The sequence below is a fragment of the Callospermophilus lateralis genome, unplaced genomic scaffold, assembly GCF_048772815.1.
Source record: "Callospermophilus lateralis isolate mCalLat2 unplaced genomic scaffold, mCalLat2.hap1 Scaffold_148, whole genome shotgun sequence".
In the NCBI taxonomy this organism is placed as follows: Eukaryota; Metazoa; Chordata; class Mammalia; order Rodentia; family Sciuridae; genus Callospermophilus; species Callospermophilus lateralis.
The window spans coordinates 2,728,838-2,750,478 of NW_027512614.1; the positions used below are offsets into that span (position 1 = coordinate 2,728,838).

A 21,641-nucleotide genomic window follows, 5' to 3' on the forward strand; every position below is an offset into this window, starting at 1 on the left:
AACACCTATGGAGTCCACCGACCTTGGACTAAATCTCTGAAACCTTGAGCCAAAATAAACTTTTCCTTCTCTAAGTTGTTCTTACCAGATCTTTAGGTCACAGCAACAAAATGCTTTTCCAGGTAGTTATTCTTCTTTTACCACAATGAATAATGCAGGAGCACTTGAAGGTTATAAATTTTATTAGAATAATAGAAAATAATACATACAGATAACCATAGGATACACACACAGGAATTTAAAGTCAATTTCATCCTTTTCAATATGAAACAATGTCCAAATCTCATGGAGATATACTGCTAGAAATAACATGGAACAAGAGTCATCATCTTGAAAATGAAAAGTATAGGAGCATATTATAGGAATTACTAGATAATAAAAAGGTACAACTCCATTACATGTAGAATAAAATACAAGTATTGGAGAATGTTTCCCCACTTTTTGACTGGAAATAACAATGGTCATATGAAATCTACTTGTCATTCAAATTTTTTTCTAGATATATACAGTATATACAGACACTACAGAGAAAGTCATACTTTTCTCCTTTGTATATAATGAGTTTATCTTAAATGTAATCTAAATATAAAATTGTATTAGAATTTTGCTAATTCGTTATCTTTCTTGAGAGATGAACTGTTTGTTGGTTTCAAATTCTGATATCTCTGGAAAGACGAACAAGTTACAGCAAAATGTGAAATTGGTAGGAAAGAGGTAAAAAAACTGATTTTGAATGACTAACACTCATCTGCTGATTTTCATATATTCTTTACATATTGCTATGAAGCCGTGTCTCCAACGATGCTTTGAAAACCACATATTGAAAGACTGAGTCATACACATCAAAGCCAGCAACATCGCTGTGGTTCTATTACCAATTTAACTCAGGAACTAAAATGCCTGCCTGACTCACTGCAATAGGCAGTGAGATTTCATTAAAAAAAAAAAAAAATCTCCGCCATCCAAAAGAGAGAGGGTCCTTTAATGGAATCAGACATTGGAAAGGAAGAATTGTGTGGATTTTGTTTAACATTTGGGTTGACATTCAGGGTGCTACTTATTTTCTCAACTGCATTTTAATAAAGCCTGTAAGTTTATTCTCAGGTGTGAAGAAAACAATTCCTGTTCTAGTTTTGTTTTAAATTTTGAGAAAGGATAAAATGTGCTTATTTCCGTTTTCTATCATTGAAGGAAAAAGCATACTGGAATGCAAGTTTAGAAAATGACTTTCAAATGCTCAGGGAAATTCATGCCAGTATTTCGCAAAGGGACATGGCATTTGGGGTGACAAAGCCCTTTCGTGGGTCCTTCTTTATCTTTTAACCATTAATTCATGGGGCAGAGGCAGATCAGACGGTTATTATTACCTCCACATTTTGTAGATGAATAATTGAGAGGTACAGAGAGCAGAGTGATTTCTAGAGTCTCACAGCCATTTAGTAGTGAGTACACTGAACCAGGTCACCCTCCTCTGCTCCAGAGCAGCATTTTCCAAAAACACTCCTGAATCACAAACACCACCCGCTTCCAGCAGGGAAAGTGTTTAAATGTATTTTTCAACCCGTGGGGTTTAAATCATTTAAATCTTTAAAATGATACTTATTAACTCTTCAAACAATGCTTTCATAACTGGAAAAGAGTTTTTGGAATAAATGAAGAGTTTTCCAATGCAAATAAGAAACTCTGTGTGTGTGTGTGTGTGTGTGTGTGTGTGTGTGTATGTGTGTGTATATCGGGGCAGAGGTTTTTCTCCATAGGCAGTGCTTAAACTCATAGCTTAAGAACATTTGTATCAAAAGTTTGCAGTATGTAACATGTAAATTCCTTTGGTTTATCAAGTAAATATTAAGGCATTTCAGATTCCTCTAAAAGGATTTGCTGTTGTTTTATTATACTCTTATTTTACCTATAATGAAGTAGAAAGTTAAAAACACAAAGTTGGAAAAAAAAAACATGCATAATCACTGTGTTTCATGAAAGCACTTATTATGTTAACCAATGAACTTTCCAGTAAATAATAAAAAAGAATAAATATCACCATAGGGCATTTACAAGGAAAAATAGTACCATAGGTATATAACTTGACACGGGGTGAACATTTGAGATGGCTGATGTGGATCCTCTTGCATCCATATCTGTCAAAGATGATAAACAGCTCATTAAGAAGGACTATACCTCTGATAAGTAGATGCTGATCCATAGTGGGGGGGGGCATGGGGAAAATGGTCGAACTGTGATTGGGCCAAGGGGAGGGAGGGGAGGGATGGTGCATGGGGGCAGGAAAGATGGCAGAATGAGATGGACATCATTACCCTAGGTACATGTATTACTGCACATATGGTGAGATGCTACATCCTGTACAACTGGAGAAATGAAAAGTTGTGCTGCGATTGTATACGATGGATCAAATTGCATTCTGCTGTCATATAGACCTCATTAGAATAAATAAAAAAAAATAAAGGAGGACTGTATTAACAGGTAGTCAGAGTGGTAGAGAATGCATGCATATGTCTCCCGAAAATCACACATTGACATCCTAGCTCCAGTGTTGTGACATTAGGAAATGAGCTTTTGACAACTGACACAGAACTAGCTGCATCTTAATATAAGAGTTCCCAGTCTCCAGAACTGTGAAAAGTTAAATTTCTGTAGTTATAAGACACCCTGTCCAGGGTGTATTCTTACAGCATCCTGAAGGACTAAGACGCAGACAAAAGTGATGGGTTTCCTGTCAAAATCAAATCATGGCATGAACCTAACCTGGGACTACAAGTCCTTATTTTATCGGTCAGTGTAACACATAGGTGTTACCAAGGGTATCCATAAAAATACCGACGTGTTTAGGATTTCTTAAATGAATCTAAGCTTTGTTTATCTAGTATTATTTAACTTTAATTGAAATTGAAAAAAATCCAAGTCAGTCATTTTGCCATTAATGATACCTGGTCACAAACAATTTCAGATAACTTGATGGTTTAATGAAAGAAAACGTCATTGGATGAATGTCTGGAAAATCTACTTGTTTCTATTTTATGCAGATGAATTATCATACTTAATACAAGACATCATCTTTTAAAATGCAATCGATGAAAGCTCCATTTTCAGAGACGGCCTTGTGCAGGCACTGGTCTGTGCAAGCTCAGCAAGTCCACAGACATCAGACGAAAAGGCTGCTCTTGACTCAGCAGCCTGAAAATGCCACGGTGGCGTCTGTCCCCGCAAAAGCACAGAAGCTGCTTCTTTGAACAGTGCCCCTCTGTCCACGCTGTTATGCTAACTCTGACACCCTGCACAATGCAAGAAGCAAGGAGCATTCCCTACTGTAAAGCCTCAGCAGATAACAGTTAGCAACCTGATCCTGTTTGGGTCTCCTGAAGCACACACAGATGTACAAATCTCTGCAGTCTGAAATAGTTGTTTACATACTTATTTACACACAGGTAGCTCCCATTTTCTTATTACTTTTAGTTCAAGTGTGGCAGGTTATGATTTCATAGAAAGAGAGAATTCCTGCAAGGGTTGGTCTCTCCCATTTTCTTCAGTCATTTTCTTTTTCAAGATTAAAGAAACTTGCTTCAGTCTTGGTCACCTGCTACTATATAGACTAAACCACAGTCGATAAATGAAAACAGGGAACAAAGTTATTTACATCACTGAGGATTGTAGAATAGACTATGAAGACAGAGTAGGCTCCGCGTTACTTAAATTGAGGCCTGAAAACTCCAGACACAGGATTTCAAAGTGAAGATACAAGTTCTCTTCCATGGTCACTGATAAAAATATGTATGCTGGGGTTTGTTCCTCTTCACTCTAAAAGTCTACTTTCTTTATTTTTTAAAAAATATTTTTAGTAGTCAATGAACATTTATTCATTCATTCTTTCTATCTATCTATCTATCTATCTATCTATCTATCATCTATCTATCTATCTATCTATCTACAGTGCTGAGAATGGAACCCGGTGCCTCAACACATGTCAGGCAAGTTCTTTTCCACTGAATCACAACCCCAGCCCCCTAAAAGTGTACTTTCAATGGTGAAATAGCTTTCATTAGGATTTTAAGAGGAAAGAGCATGAAATTCCTCTGAAACTTGGAACACATTTCTTTAAAAATGTCATCTTTTTTTGTGTGCCACGTGTAAAAGTTTCATGACTTTGCCAATGCTGATTTTCCTACTGAAAGAATTGATAAGATCCATATATAGTTTTTAGGAGGCATACAACTGGAATATCAGAGGTCTTAAAAACAGGGCATGGGTTCAGGCTTGCCCATGAGAACTGCTTTGGGAATTCTATTCTAGGCAATCTATAGGTGCAATAAATAAGGGAAATAATTCAAATGAATGGAGTTTTAAACTACTTTTCCATGTCTTTTCTTTCTGTGCTCATATTTTTCACTGTTCTGCACCACTGTAGAGGTTTTCTTCCTGGTTTTACTTGCTCATGTTGCAAAATCACCTTGTGTTCACATGAAGGGCATGCTGGGAGGAAAGGGTGGGTGGAGGGAGGGGCAGTGGCTGATGGACTCCTGGTGGCTAACAACACTGACGCAGGTCAAGGGGAAGCTGAGTCCAACCAACTTACTGGTTATTATTGGAATCCTGATCTGCTCACTGCTGGTGCCATCCCCTCCATCTGTGGTAGCCTTGACTTCAATAATGTAGTCCTCTTGAAAGGGCAGCACAAGTTCAGCTGAAGTTTTGTTTGTGTTCAGCACTTGCACGCTATTTTGACTGCTAGTCCTATAGAATACCTAAAACGCACGAACAAATACACTTCATTCTTACATTACCTTCTTTTACTTTCTTCACATACTCTCGTTGCTCTGAAATTATTTTGTCATTCTGTCCACATCAGAATACAAAAACACATTCCCAGCTCCATGCATAGGTCCTGGATTATGGATTAGCAGACACTAGGATCATTATGCTCTCAAAATCAAGGAGGTGGGGAAGAGCAGCTTTCTCCCCTGGAGGAGCTTGTTAGAAATATAGAAAGCTGATTAACACAATGCACAAACATCGTGTCCACAATTCCCATGTGAGCAGCATTATTTCATGTAAATCTGTATTTAACAATTCAGAGAGTTTGGTAGTATACCCTTTTATGAAAAACTTGATGTTTATGTCAAAATTGGATTACTGAAATAATATCATCAAAATTTTTAAAGATTTGCAAAGTATAAGTGAAAAATGGAAAATACAGTGTTGCAAATGATTCAACTTACTTTATAGCCTGTTACTTCTGATTCATTCTCCATTGCTTTTACTTGTTCCAAATTAAGTAACACTTTAGTGTCTGTAGCATTCCAAACCACATTCCCAGGAGGCTGACTGGGAGCTTGCAATGCAAAAAGGAGAAATTAAAACTGATTTGAGCATGGAGTACTGTTTTACATGAGCAGATACATGCTGAGCACCGAGGCGACTGCAGGGACTCTCTGGTAAGGCATGGTATGTAGATGGAATCAGGAAAAAGAAAAATTAACAGAATAGAAAAACTTCCTTTAAAAGGGGCATTTCAATTAAACTGTGAGAAATTGCATGTTATCATATTCAACACATAATTTATTTTACTTTAATTTTGGGGGGCCAGGGGTTAAACCCAGGGGCGCTTCACCAATGAGCCATATCCCCATCTCTTGATTTTATGTTTTATCTTGAGACAAAGTCTCATTTAGTTGCTTAGAACCTCTCTAAGTTGCTCAGACTTTGAACTTGCAATCCCCCTGCTGCAGCCTCCAAAGCTGCTGGGACTACAGGCTTGTGCCACCACACTTGGCTCAACACATACTTTAAGGATTTAATGCACTTCAAGTCTCCCAGAAGACAAACTGACAATACAGAGACACAAGTTCCTTTATCCACCACTAGAGGGATGCTTGAGGGTGAACCAGGAAAGGCAGGCATTTGGACTTGTTTTGACACACAGAGAGGCTGAGAGAAATTGCCAAAGGAGCAGATTAAAGTCACATGAAATGAAGTGTGGATGATTTTCAAGCCAGTGTTGTAAGATGAGATGGGCAAAATGAGAGGCAATCAAAAATAAGAATTACTTAGATTTATTCTCGTGAAGTAATAGATACACATGTGAAAAATTGCCACAGAGAATCCATATTTTAAAGTCTTTTTTCTGAGTTCAAATCAATTTTTGAGAAAAATAAGGCAAAACACTAAAAATTTAATGAGAATTCCATTAGAGGATTAATGAAACTCTCATAGGTTTATAAACATGGACCCACAGCTTAGCAACCTGGAGAGGAAACTGGTTCTGGGGGACTCGGGTGGACGTGGTCAGAAGCACTCCCTAATATGGATGGATGGGACATTAGGGATTCAGTTCCTTGTCAATTGCAAAACAGCAAACATATTACTCATTTTTCAACAGCATCACAACTGCCCAAAACATGCTGAAATATCTTATTCTTGTGGATTTAAGCACAGAATGTGATTTGGTTAACTGAATTTGTAATGGGAAAGTGATATAAACAATTACCTCTCCAGAGGAATTTCTGAACATCATTGACTCACGCCAGGATGGAAATACAGCTGGACTTACAGATGGAAAAAGCTCTCATGTGCAGTTATGTGGCTAATAACACGATTCAAGACTGTCCTCCTGGTGGGTTCTTTGGTTGATTGTGTCCTCTTTAACACTGTTCTGTTGCCTTTAAATTTTTGTGATGTGATACTAACAGATCAGCTCAGATTGTCTACACTGCAATGCTGTGATAAGACATCTGTAAGAATGTATATGGGCAATTGCTTAGGACTGAAATACTAGAGATTTGGTTGCCCAGTCCAGATGCTATGAACCCACACTCGTTAGAACACTTTCCCAGCGCCTGTGATTCCCTGTGGCTGACAGCGCCATAAAAGGACAGCTTGATTTGATGGAGCTCAGAAAACATCCTTCATTCAGCATGGTTTGGCCTACCAAAATATGGGTGCTTACAAGTTATAGAAAGTTTGAGTAATTTTGAGTTGATACACTGACCCCCAACAGCAGGCTGGCAGAACATAGGACTGAAAATTGGGATTTGTCTTGTGTGAGTCCCAAAATAGATGACTTGAATGAGTTCAGCCTGAAATGAATACTCTTTGAAATGACAAAAAGAAAAAAAATCTGAAAAATGAAAGAGGAAAAACAGAGGGTTTCAAAGCCCTTTTCAAATCATATCAGTGTTTCCTGAGCACCAGAGAGACATGTTCCATTTTGATCATTTTGCTATTTTTGAAAAACGCACTTGTTTAAAAGCATAAACATTTATTTCAGCCACATTCTAAACATTAACATTCACATAATAATGAGCTGGATGTGCTAATTACATTGTTTGATAGTATTTAAAGTAAATTAAACTAATTTTTCACTTAGAATTTTACAATCACATGAATAATCATCTGCCTTATTATGACAGGGAAGAATGACACTATGTGGGAGATTCTGGGCCAGATGAACTTTCTTCCATTTTCAAGGTTCTATTGTTGCTAGTAACAAATGCATAGTAAATGTCCATAATGTGTGAGAAATTCCAGAATATTCTTTTTAAAGGTTCCCTGCATTGTCACGGTGCCTATTTGAAAAACTCAGAGTTAATAAACAAAGATGCATACTCGTCACTCATGTTCATTTACAACAATGAAAAGATTAACACAATAATTTTCACAATCTATCAGCACATGAATGGATAAACAAAAGGGGGCTATATGCATATGCCTTTAAAAAGAATGAAGATCTAGGCATGGTGGCCCATGCCCGTAATCCCAGTGGTTTTAGAGGCTGAGAAAGGAGGACAGAAGATACAAAGTCAATCTCAGCAACTCAACAAGGCTATAAGCAACCTATTGAGAACCAGTCTCAAAAAACAAACAAACAAACAAAAAGTAGGAAGGGTTGGGGATGTTGCTCAGTGGTTAAATGCCCCAGGGTTCAATCCCTGGTACCAAAAAAACAAAAATAAAACCAAAGGAATGACATCATGACATGTTCTATTACATGGATGAACCTGGAAGACATTATGCTAGAGATATGCCAATCATACAAAGAAATACTGTGTGATTCTGTTTATATGTGATAACATGGAATAGTAAAATTCAGAGATGGAAAGTAGGATGGCAGTTGCCTGGAGCTGGGGAGGGGAATGGGACCTGGTCTCATGGATGGAGAGCTTCAGTTCTGTGCAGTGGAGAAGGTCTTGACCATCTCACACAGCTGCATCAGTGCCCTTAACCTTATTTTAACCCTATTGCAAATGTGCATTAAAAAATGGCCAAGATGGTAAATTCCAACTTATGAATATAATTCAGTACAATTAAAAATTTTAACACAATCCTAAGATAGTTAACTAGGAAGGGGTGTTATGTGGATTCAAAACAGCTCTGTTTAATTCTGGACCCTGATGACCTTATACTTTTCTACCTGGCATTAGGTGGGGCTGTGAGGCTCCTGCTGCCCCCTCTGGGGAGAGGACGCACCACTCTGCTCCTTGGCATCATGGGGACTTCAGGCTTCATTACTGGATATGCTTTCACCAGTGAAATAAGAGCAAATAAGAAACAGGTGGTTTCAATGAGGGAGTTTTAAGAAAAAATGGAAGGGCGTGGCTGGCCTTTCTTCTTTCTGTTTTTTTTTTTTTTTTTTTTTTAGTGCTGGGAACTGAACTGGCCTTTCTTCTTTCTGCCATGAGACCAGCACATCAGTGAGAGTGGCTGTTCCTAAAGTCTGGGCCATGGAGTAAAGATGGAACAGATCAGGTCTGAATCTCACTCATGATCAACATTTGGTGACTAGTAGGAAAGAGACACTCTTTTAGTTGTAAGCCATTGAGGAGTGGGGACCTGTGGAACTGCACTGAACTGGCCCTATGTGACTGATACGGCCAGTAGGCTATAGAGCTTTGAAGGCGCACTGTGAACTTCAAAGGCACAGAGCAGGTGTGAAGTGGGAATGGGCAGGGGATCTCGACAGCGCATCTCTCCTAGGACTTCTCATTTTACTGTTCTGTGCAGAAACACAACCCAGAATAGGCTGACTCAATTTCAAATGTTTTGGGGCCTAACTTGATGTGTGGTCTGCATTTTGAATATTTTTGGAAATTATTTATCAACAATCATATCCTATAGATTTTTTCCTCTGTCAGTTCAATTTCTATTATTGCAGTATGCTAAGACAGAAAACGTGGCAACAAATGAATTTATTTTGTATAAAGGCAGAATCTCCTAAGATTTGTAGAATAACACTGAGTGGCAGGCTATAAGATTATGTGGATACTTTTAAATGTTACATAACAAAATAGTTTTATCTTGGAGGGTTTTTCTTAGGCCCTCTGGGTTGACTGTCACTCCTCAATATCAGCCCTATCAATTTACTTATTCTGTAAACTCAGCATGCAAAAAGTGGCCACTATGATATTTCTAAGACCGAATAAAGTGAGGAATATAAGACATTCCTACAATAGGAAAATGACTAAATAATTTGTGGGGTGTTATCACAAAAGAATAAGATATAGTACTATGATACAGAGGTAACTAAATACACAGCATAACCTTCAAGAGATGTTTTATGTAAGAGAAATAATCCATGGAACACAAGTCTGGGAGGAAAAGACAAATTATTTTAATAATCTTATTTCTGCACCACAGGATAGTATTGTGGGTGATTTTATTTTCTCCCCCTCCCCCCCGCAAATTTTCTATAGTAAATATGTTTTCCTCCATATAATAAAAAATAGAGGTTGTTCATCTGAAGAACATTGTTGTGTGGAGTTTTCAGGGATAATGTCTCCATACTGGTGACTGTACCTGGCATTTCCTTTAAAAATATGGGATTTCAAGAACATATGCTTGCAGAGATTAATTATACAAAACTCAGTATGTTTCTCAGCTCCTTCTCTTGGACACCTGATGGTAATAAGATGACTTTCATGAAAGGGAATGCTGTCAGCAGTAGCTGAAAAATACACTTGGCACGGACTTCCCTTGAGATGATCATCAACATTAGTAAGCAAGCTGCCCAAAAATGTGGCACTGGGCAGAAATCAAGTAATCAAAAGCTACTTTCTGTCCAACAGGGAGAAAGATTCATTTCAGAATCACTTAAAGTATTATAAATGGACTTAAATCTTTGGATCACAGGAAATGGACACCATGTTTTGAATCAGAAACATCTACTTTATGACTCATCCAAAACTCAGAAACTAAGATGCCCACTCTCCCCAGAGTGTTCGGATGATAGAAAACAGTTCCTAACATTCTGGTAGGAATATTGCTACCCTGAAGAGGGAACTAAACTAAACCGATTCCACCAGGAAGAGAAACAGACCTGGAGAGAGTCACTGTTGAACAGATACTCATTGGGCAGCAGCTCTGATTACTTGGGAGAACTCAGGAGTTAAATAATGATCAAACCTGACAATGTCTATGCCTCAAAGAGATGAGACTCCAGCAAGGAGTGGGGGCAGCAATCAGATGACCACATGCAAGATGTGGTATGCACGTGGCTCTAAGTGGTGCCCCAGAACATAGCAGGATAAGGGGATATCAGGAGACGCAGGGCTGCTAATTAAATATGGACTCAGGGGGAACTGAGGACATACTGCAGGGAGGGCCTAAGAGAGGTAGGAGTGTCTCCTGGCCATCTGGACAGCAAAGGTCAAGGCCCCACAGGAAAAGTGAAATGGCAAGTCAGCTCAGGAGAAAATGAGCAGGAACAGGAAGTGGGGATAGATTGTAGAAGACCTTTTTGGGTATTTTAAGGATTTATATAAAGAGTGGCAATCTTTGTAATGTTTTGAATAACCAATAAAAAAAAATAAATGAGTGGATGGAAAGGGACTGGAGAGGTCTGAGCAACAGTGTGACACCTTTAGGATCACTCTGACCCAGGGCAGAACATCTCTGGTAGATTCTCAGCAAATTTAAAGTCAGATACTGCATCCATTGTAGGGTATGAGAGAAAGAGCGTTAATGACGACTGGGATCCGCTGGCCCAAGGGACTGAAATAATGGGAGTTGCTTTTGCTGAAATTGTAGAAGATACAGGTTTGTAATGGCTGGGAGTGCAATCGAGAGCTCAATTTAAGAAATGTTTAATTTGAGTTCTTATTAGATAATTCTTGAGGATGTCGAGGGCCTGGATCCATCCACATTGACAACCACAGTTACCTCTTGAATTTTCGGTTATGCAAAGCAAAATATTGGTCCTACAGATTCTTTCTTGTGAATTCTGGATGTAAAACTCTGACAAAGTCTCCTTTTAGAAAGTAATGACATTTCTCCATTTTGAAGCCATCTGCCACTATTCCTCATCAGCCTCACTGACGATGATGTTGTCAAGAGCTCACTCTCTGGGTTGCATGTGACAGAAACACAACTTAGATTACTTCAAGAGGCTAATCAATGTTAACTTAAAAATGCTTTTAAAAAGCCCAAGTATTTGGATATCAAAAAAATTAAGTGTTTAATGGAAGCTACAGTACTATCCTTGAGAATCCTTGTGTTATTTTACGTTAATCAGAAATATCACCTATGCTCTGTGCTGATATAAGCCTTGCATATAGAATTCCAGGATTCTGAGTAGGTGATAATCGCGCCTTGGAAGCAAGGTGGTAAAAGGCTGCAGTGTGTGTTCCGAATTTGCAATGTGCTGACAAGAAGAAGCTCATCCGATTAATGGTAGTACTTCCAGGTTGACCTAGGTTTTGAGGATTCATCCACTCAGACAGCCTTTCCACAGATAATGAGTGCTAGGTTTGGACTGGTGAGTGAGTTTGGAAGGACTCTTTCCCTTCAAGGGTGACATATCAAAGGGGGAGAAAGAGAGCACGTAAAAAACAAATGCCATCTTAGTTCTTTATGAAGCAGGGATACAGATCATTTTCTTCATAGTAATATTCACAAGCGCATTACTATAATTCTTAAACAGGATTCAGAGCTGGACCCTGTCAAAGGTTAGGTTGATTAGTAGGAATAGTTTTAAAAGAGTCAGTTTTACTTCTACTTTGGCACATGTTTGAACAATTGTTAACATAAAATTTAAAAATTAAATGTACCATTTAATATGCCCAGGGGTTTTAATGATCTTTTATGGATTTCCCACACATTGTAGCAAACTTTTCCTTAATAACATCTGCAGGTCACCATGTAGAGTGTAGGCAAATTGAAGCACCAGGAGGGCATAATTTTGAAGAGATTTTATTCAGTTGTTGAAATTCCTATCAGAGGACTGATCTATCAGCACAGAAACCCTGTCTATCTGTGATTACCTTACCCAGCTCCTAAGCACAGAGCAAACTCAAAATAGATACTAGCACCACATGAGTCATGAATATTTTAATTATATGGTTAGAGGAGTGCTTAAGAGCATTTCTGGGTCTGTATGGCTGTCCTGCCACGTTCTCTGCTTTTTCTGTAAAGTCATCTAGCTCTATGTGCCACAGCCCTTTCATCTCTAGAGTGAGGATCCTCACCACTTCCAGGCCATGCAGTCGCTGTGAAAATTAAGAATCAATACAGGAAAAGTACTTGGAACTGTGACTGGAAATTGCTCACTAAGTATTAGTCATTCATAGTATAATTATCATTATCACTGTTATGGACAAATTTGTACTTTAAATTGGTTATTTATATGGTATATCTAAATTATAAAAGGTTTTTTCCTTCTTCTTGCAATTTTACTTCATTCATTGTATGTTATTGTTACATTCTCACTAACTTATAATCGGCCTCTTCCTTTGTGAACTGTCTTCCCAATTCACTGTTTTTCACCAATTCCATCATGACATTAAACCATCTTGTGCGACCATATTTCCCAATGAGTAATCACATCGATTATCAAGTCTGAAGAAAGAGCTCAACAAAGCTGTCTGCATACATCTTCACAATCAGAATTTCAATATATAAATAATGGTGTATTTATATGTTTTACTAATTCAGAACTGTTACTGGGAAAGACAAACATATTTAGTAAAAAGTTGTAAATACAGAACGTTTTCAGTGTACGTATTTCCAAGCCAATGTTCTCCTTTTTTCTAAGAGCAGCCACATGATATGCATGATATTGGTTAGTCTTCCCTCATGATCAGGCAAGGATAATGTTCAACTGCCATAGGAGCTGCTGCTTGTGAAGGTACTAAAATGTTTTGTTGCTAAACTTTTGCTCTGTGATATTTATTATGCTGGTAAGCTACCAGCCATGCTCTTTCCCGCCTTATACATAATGCAAAGATAAATGTGCAAACTTCCCTGATAAAATTGATGCTTATCAATTAACATCTAAAGCAGTAGGATTATGTTTATATATATTTTAAACTATCAATAACAATGCTGGCCCATTATATCCAACTTCATGTAATTAAAGTTGTTAGACATTTTAGCCAGTAAATGTATGCTTTCAAATAAATTTGGAAATAACATATGAATGCAGGAGTGGACTAATGAAATTGGTGACAAAACATAATCACTGCCTCACTCCTTTGTAAAATCAGTTAAGCAGATAAATTTACTAGAGTAAATTTTGAAAATTAAATTAAGGAAATGGTTTTCTGCAAGCAAAAATATTAATGTGCTAAAATCCCCTAATTTCTTCCCTCCCCTTTCTTATCACCTGTAGAATGAAAATAAGAAGGAACTGAACATGGATGGCTTGGCTCATGAATGCTCTCAGTCATTTTTGGCTATAAAAGAATAAACAGCACAACTCAGATGGGTGTGCTGTGATAGAGCAGCAATGAGACACCACGATCAGCTGGGCATCATGAGAACATTTCAACTGAAATTTCCGTGGGACACTCCAAAATGTAAACTGATGATTTCTCATAGGCTACTTAAATCATAACTGCTCCTTACTGCAGGTGAGTTTTACCTGTGAACACACAGTCAACAGAAACTCAGCTTTGAAGGTGACACAGCTATCTCTGCTTCAGTTTTCAAAGTATCAATATCTACGTGTGCACCAGAATCTCCTGAGCATTACCTGTTAAAGTATATTGCCATCTTTTGAATAATGTGAGAAAGAAAATTAAAGAGCGAAAAAAATACCACTTCCAAGTCGTTGCTATTAAACTTATTTCTGCTTATCAATAACACCCAAGATTTGGGGGAACTAAAATTTAATGGAAATGAACCCATTGAAATGCATCCCATTTAAAAAGAACAGTGCACCATAAGATTTTTCAAAAGGTGCTTATTCATTTTCATATGGAGCCTCCATTTAAATATTTAGGGCTATCATGAAGACTAGACTATGTGGGGCTTGAGTAAGGGTTTGGACCAGGTTTATATCACTCAGTGGGATTAATGACCTGACTAGTCCACTGAAAATGTTGAAGGATGCCATGATTTTTAATACAGACTATTTTCCTAGATATTCAAAAGGTGGGAAAATACATACGGGTTTTCTTGGTGGTCGCGTTAACTGTGGCACTGAAGGGGCCGGTGCCTGCACTGTTGTATGCCCGGACAGCCGCGTAATAGGCAAGGTTGCTCTTCAGTCCCCGGAGCCTGGCTGAGGTCTCGTTTCCGGCCACTCTCACCTTGCTTGAGGACTCCTGCTCTTCCCCACTGACGCAGTACCGCACCTGGTGAGGAAGATGCACCAGATGAGAAGGCTGGACCCAGCACCACCTTCCTCATTCTGTGGTTTTCATTAAAATGAGGACTGCGATTTACTTTCTTCTTTATTTGACAAATACTTCCAGAGGATCTACTGTGTGCCAGGTGCTGCATTAGGCTCTGTGGCACAGCAGTGTACACACAGGAAAGGAACCCTAGGAGGAGAATGAGGACAAACATGTACACAGACAGAGCAGATAAATTTAGAGTGTTGAGCATGATCAGACTACGATATCACAGTGGGAGAAGGAAGGGGAAATCTGCCTGCCTTCTCAACTCTTAACCAACTGAGCCCAAGGTCAAGGCCAGAACACTGGCAGAAAGGCACGAACTCTATGGACAGCTGAGGTTCCTTCCTGGAAGAAAGTGAACTGTCAGAGGAAAACATTATTAGATTGAATGTCCTGCAGTGCCAGCCACTGTCAGGTGACTAACAGTGCACACAGAGCTGCACCAGAGGGAGTAAAAGCAGTTAAAAGGGCTTATTTTCAAAAGGAATGGGCATTAAAATATTTTTCATATATTTCATTATCCTGGGCCACGCAAAGTGACCTTAGACATACCAGGACATATAAAGAACTCAAAATACTTAACACCAACCAACCAACCAATAAATAAATGGGCTAAGGACCTGAATAGACACTTCTCAGAAGAAGATATACATTCAATAAACAAATATAGGAAAAAATGTTCAACATGTCTTGTAATTAGAGAAATGCAAATCAAAACTACTCTAAGATTTCATCTTACTCCAGTCAGAATGGCAGCTATTAAGAATACAGAAAACAATAGTGTTGGCAAGGATGTGGGGGAAAAAACACACTCATACATTGCTGGTGGGACTACAAGTTGGTGCAACCCATCTGGAAAGCAGTATGGAGATTCCTTAGAAAATGTGGAATGAAACCACCATTTGACCCAACTATCCCACTCCTTGGTTTATACCCAAAGGACTTAAAAACAGCATACTATAGGGACACAGCCATATCAATGTTTATAGCAGCACAATTCATAATAGCTAAATTGTGAAACCAAACCAGATTCCCTTCAATATATGAATGAATAAAGAAACTGTGGTATATATATCCAATGGAATATTACACAACATTAACAGAGAATAAAATTGTGGCATTTGCAGGTAACTGGATGGAGTTGGAGAATATCATGCTAAGTGAGGTAAGCCAATCCCCAAAAGCTAAGGGTAAATGTTCTAATAAGTGGATTCTGATCCATAACAGGGAGGGAGAGGCATGGGAAAAATGGAGGAACTTTGGTCCTGCAAAGGGGAGAGAGAGTAGGGATGGTGCATGGGGGCAGGAAAGATGGTGGAATGAGATGGACATCATTACCCTAGGTACATGTACGACTGCACATATGATGTGATGCTACATGGTGTACAACCAGAGAAATGAAAAGTTGTGCTGCAATTGTGAACAATGAATCAAAATGCCTTTTGCTGTCATTTATACCTGATTAAAATAAATTAATTAATTAAGAGAAAGATATACAAACATATGGTGAAAAAATATGAATATAAGAGAATATTTGCTGAAGGGAGGAAAAAGGTAGAGAATAAAATAAAAATACATTCTTAAGTACTTACAATTCACATTATAAAGTATTTTACTATAAAATTTTGTGTGCTTTCTTTTTTTGAACATACAGATTGTCTATAAGTAAACAAAGTAAATACAAAAATTTATGCAAATAAATGATTTAGGAAAGTTTACATATTCTTTGTGTAGATAAGACCTGGTATTACTATCTGCTGATCTAAAGCAGGGGCCACATAGTAAACACAACAGCAGATCTACTAGGTTCTCACAAGGGCTTAAGCATATTTTTTACTTTTATAAATATAGACAATCTCTGTTCGCTCGTTCTTTCTTCTTCTCCTTCTCCTCCTCCTCCTCCTCCTCCCCCTCCTCCTCCTCCTCCTCCTCCTCCTTCTTCTTCTTCTTCTTCTTCTTCTTCTTCTTCTTCTTCTTCTTTTTGGTGTTGGGAATTGAACTCAGGGACACTCAACCAGCGAGCCACATCCCAAGCCCTATTTTGTATTTTATTTAGAGACCGGGTCTCACTAAGTTGCCACGTGCCTTGTGGTCCCTAAGTCTGGCTCTGAACTGGCGATCCTCCTGCCTCAGCCTCCCGAGCTGCTGGGACTACAGGTGTGCCCACCACACCCAGCTCTACTCTCTTCATTGCAGTATATGGCCACCTTGTTCTGGCCTTTATGTTTTACTGTTGAAGGCAAAATATAAAAATAGGAAATAATTATTATAACTTATACAACTAAAAAGCAATTTGAGCTCAATGAAACTGGCAATAATTGCTTCTGAGTGCACAGAATGTTGGAAACGGTAAAGGCTTGTGACCACAAGAAACAAAAACAAAAACTTAAAGACTAAGTACATAGCTCAGTGGCCAAAAAGGAAAAAAAGAAGAAAGAAAAAGGAAAGGAAAGAAGGCTTACGGGACTGGGAAGCTGGACATAGGACAGAGCAGATTTTTAATAATGGAGCTACTCAGCTTTGCCTGATTGGAGGAGGATAGACTTTCTATTTAATTAATTAATTAATTAATTTTAAAAAAGCAGAGTTCTAATTTTCATGTAAAATGTCCTAAATTTAGGGTTGACTCAAAACCAATACTGTGTTGATAAAACAAAATGTGCTTATGGGCCACAGCTGATTACAAGTGTCAATCCTCTGTACAAAACACACTACAACTTATTCTCTCTTAAAACACCACTGGGTGAGTGTTAAGGCCCTAAATGATAAGTGAAAGCAAATTATATATTGTGCTAGATCAAATTCTCCCTATGTATGTGCACATGGAAGGATATGTACCCTTATATTCACACAAAATGCTGATCTATGGATGCCTTTATGTGAATTTCTCTCAGAGAAGGGTTATTAGTTTTAATAAGAATCTCAAAGGGAGGATGTGAGCCCAAACAAGTAGCATTGAAAAGGATACATGGTTTCTTTTCTAATGCCATAGCCAAATAGCCTGTTAATGGATACTAAAAGCTTTTATATATGGTAGACTCACCAAGAGAAAACACTGTGTGTTGTTAGGTCTAGATGAGCCGTAAATGATAAGAAGATTTCCCTGCTCCTAAGAGCATTGTCTAGTTATTAACTAAGAATGATACAGATCAATAATTATAATAAAATGTACCAGACACAAAACCTGAAGCTTGGGATACAGCATAGACGGGGGTATCATATAAATATGACTGTAAGACGGCAGCAGGGAGGATTCAGGTGGTAAAATCAGGACCGCCCAAGCTTCCCTCCCCTGTCAGGTTCCAGTGTCAGGGTTGTTCCTTTTCTGACATATCAAACTGGTTGAACACAAGTTGCCTAAGAAAATGTTCTTAGGAGGCTGATTTAAAGAAGACATAAAAATAATTTATAATTGGTAATGTGGAATCTCTTTTTGTAAATCCGTTTATAGAAAGTACTTGAAAGTTCTTGATAGCGGCCTGTTTTAAAGTACTTTAACCAATCTCCACGCATCAGAAGGAGAGCTTTATTTTTAGATCTTAGTTGCTGAGAGGTATTAGAAACATTTAGACACAGAGAAAAATTGTGACAAAGTTGAACATGATACTAGTTAGTGAAGACTGATTATATAATCTTTTTAAACAGCTTTCCTTAAAGAGCTGAATAAATATTCATGTAACTAAAACATAAGGAAACAGAGACGTGCCACTAATATTGCCAATTTTCTGAAAGAATTCCATTATGTTCCAAGAAATTTTGTTCAAAAATGCTTCTATAGTGCTAGATCATTTTTTTAATAAGGTGGAATAGTTAAGAAAGAAATAAGAAAGACAAACATCCCATTTTCCTCTCAGTTGTGTTCTGGATTTAAATAATAAAAGTACTCCAACTGAGAGAAGAGAATATTTCTATGCTAGTTTGGATTTTTATGGGCACAATCACAATACAGGAATGGGAAAGGAAAGATGTCTATGTTGGAGGAACAAACTTTGAAAATGTAATTGTGCAGAAAAGGGTGAATATAAAGTTGACAGAATATGAAGGTGGCATCTACAAAGGATGATCAGAGAGACACACATTACCAAGACACACCCTGTTAATAAAACACAAGACACACCCTGTTAATAAAAAAGCCAGTGTAGATACGACTAGAGGCAGGGCAGCTAAATACACTGATGAGTAATGGATTATAAAATAACTATACCTAAAATGTCCAAGTCTGTTTGACAAGAGATTGAATCTATTATGTAAGAATAGGAGATAAAGAAAAGAGATCAGCCCAATTTGAAAAACAATAAGTAGGACTTGTAGACCTGCAAAAATGCAATGATTAAAAAATTAAGGAAATCAGTAATAAGAGTAAAGCTATAGACTAATAGTGGAAGGGTGAATTAATGAGCCCAGGACATAGCCTGAACAAAGAAATGAAAATTACCAAAGCAAAGCTGTGGCATTGAGAACAGAATGCAAAGTTTCAAACAGAGTTCCCAAAGGAGAGATAAAGGAAAAGGCAACGCTCAGAGGAAAAAATGGCTGAGATCTTTCCAGAGCTGAAGATATGAGCATTTTCATGGTGCAAACTCTGAATTTAGTGAGGGAACAATAAAAGGCACAGGAGAGGTTGGTTAAGACTGCCTTAGGTTCTCAACCATGCTTCATCCCTAAGAATCTAAGGGATCCAATCTGCTCCTCTGAGCCATTCCTGAGCCCCTGAGTTGGGGTTTACAGGTGAGACTGGGGCCTTGGAGGGAAGGACCTCATTTCCTGACAGAGTAGACAGCAATAACGCAGGTCGTGATGGGCAGGGGCCTCTAGGTTCTGGTCATTACTGCTGACAGCAGACATGTACACACAGCTGTCCCCCTGATCCATGGGTTTTCCCTCTGTGGTCTCAGCTGCCCTCTTTCAAAAACAGGCAATAAGGGTAACAACATACACAAAGATACTTTGAGAGACTACTTTCATAAAATCTTTACTATGGTATATTGTTATAATTGTTCTATTTTATTATTAATTATTGCCATTAATCTCTTTATTGTGCCAAATTTACAAGTTGAACTTTACTGTTTGTGGTTTCAGGCAACCACTGGAGTTCCTGGACCATGTCTCCTATGGATGAGTGGTGGCTAGGGATAGAACCCTCCATATTGTGGAATTACTAAATGACTTAAACGGCTTCACTCTTAACAGTTTAAAAATGTTTCCTTCCTCTGACCATGGAGATCTACCAAACTCAGTATTCAAGTTCTCAAATTTTCTGCATCTATAAACACTGGTAATTCAATTTTCTGATGAGATAATATGGTATTTTTTTCCTTCAGAAAAATAAAACCAGTTCACAAGTCAATATATTTTTATCTGGATAAATAAACAGAAATAAACTTGAAGAATGTCAAAACTAAAAATATAATTTCAGTTTCTGTGAGTAATTTGGTTATTCCCAAAACTAATGTTCCTGCTCCAAGTACTCCTTAATATCACTGCATCAGATCTTTCATTTAATTTAAACATATAATGAAATATAGCTTATAAAACTAATGTATTTAAAAGTAGAACCTTTTTTTAGGCTTGAAGGAAACAGGTGTTAAGTTGGAAAAACTCTTTTAATAGACTAAAATAATTTTATGTGTATTTACAGATTTCTAGAGAGATGAACACTTTAACTTAGCTATTAGATTGGGCACATTTAAATCAGCAGAAGCCAGAGGGGGAAATGCATTTGAATGTCTTTTAGGGAGATAAGTCCAGGTCTGTCCTCCTCTGCTTTCAGCCCGGGGAGAGGTATTTTGTACGTCCTTGCCCTCTGACTTCTCTTTGGGTTTAATCAGCAGGACTCAGGAGAGACTGGGATGTTTTCTCCCCACCATTTATAGTGCTGTGCCAGGGTTTAGTAGGGACCTTCTAACAAAGAACATAGCAGCACATGGGCAGTGAGGGTCATTCCCAGAATCCCCCACACAGAGTGAAGCCTGCTACACACTGGACCCTCTCCTCTCTGCTTGTCTCCATGGTATTGGAAACCACTCCTGCTGTATCACCGAGCCTCTGTCCCTCCCAAAGTCTGCCTTTTATTCACCTAAACACATTTTACTTTTTTGATATTGATGTAAGAATATCTCAACTGTCTGTACCCAATTTTCCTATGTACATTCAACTCATGCCACAGTGAATTGAATTCACTGCAAGACAGCAGGAGATGAGACCCCGGGCACATAGCTTTTCTTCAAGTGGAATCTTCATATCCTCAAAAGAAAAAAAAAAGGTACTCAAATATTTAACATCTTTTTCTATTCTGATTAAAAATCAGGCCCTGTGCACATTCCATACAGTTATGGGAACAGGAGGCTGGAGGAAGGCATCTAGAAAGTTTGGTTTGGCATTCTGATATATTACATTTCTTAAGTTCCTCTGCCACACATAAAAAATAATCCTATGCGGTTCCCCCCAAATATGCAGCTCTTATTATTTTGCAAATGTTGACTTGTTTCATTTGCTTATTAAATTTGTTCTTCCCAAGGTTTATTCTTTCTTAATGTTTACTTTTATTAACATGTAGTAATGGTACATATTTAGGGAGTACAGCGTAATACTCTAATGCCTGCGTGTACCTCACATAGGTCAATCAGAGTAATTATCTTTTCCATCTTGTTATCATTTCTTTTTGTTTGGAACCTTGGAGTTCTTCATAGAAACAGTGAAGAGATTATTGTGAACTAGAGTTTATTTTTTCTAAGCACAAAAGGACTTTAAAGCCATGGTATATTCCAGGCAGGAACTCTAGCGCTCTCTCCTCTTGGTGCCCACTTTCCATGAACTTAATGGCTCTGGATCCTCTTTTGTGGGTCTGCCTCTCTTATTCCTATCCAGAAGGGCACCAGGAAAGATCTGAGCCTGAATTTAAAGGCACAGCAGATGAAATAAATTGGAGTCTAGGGAAATGAGCTCAACTACTGGTTGGTCAAATCAGAAAGAAAATTAGTCTAGATGCTAATGATGATGTGTGCTCAGCATGTTGCGAGG

General features: G+C 38.1%; 1 protein-coding gene across 1 annotated transcript in view; it reads right to left on the reverse strand.

Annotated features, from left to right (window-relative positions):
• Positions 1–2,034: 2,034 nt before the first annotated feature.
• Positions 2,035–21,641, reverse strand: part of LOC143387863 (contactin-3-like) — a 79,497-nt gene continuing 59,890 nt past the window's right edge. The window contains exons 8-11 of the mRNA XM_077108127.1: positions 14,390–14,576; positions 5,229–5,341; positions 4,586–4,754; positions 2,035–2,135 (exon numbers count right to left, since the gene is read on the reverse strand). Of these exons, the coding sequence (XP_076964242.1) occupies positions 2,035–2,135; positions 4,586–4,754; positions 5,229–5,341; positions 14,390–14,576 (570 nt within the window). The remainder of the gene's footprint in view (positions 2,136–4,585; positions 4,755–5,228; positions 5,342–14,389; positions 14,577–21,641) is intronic.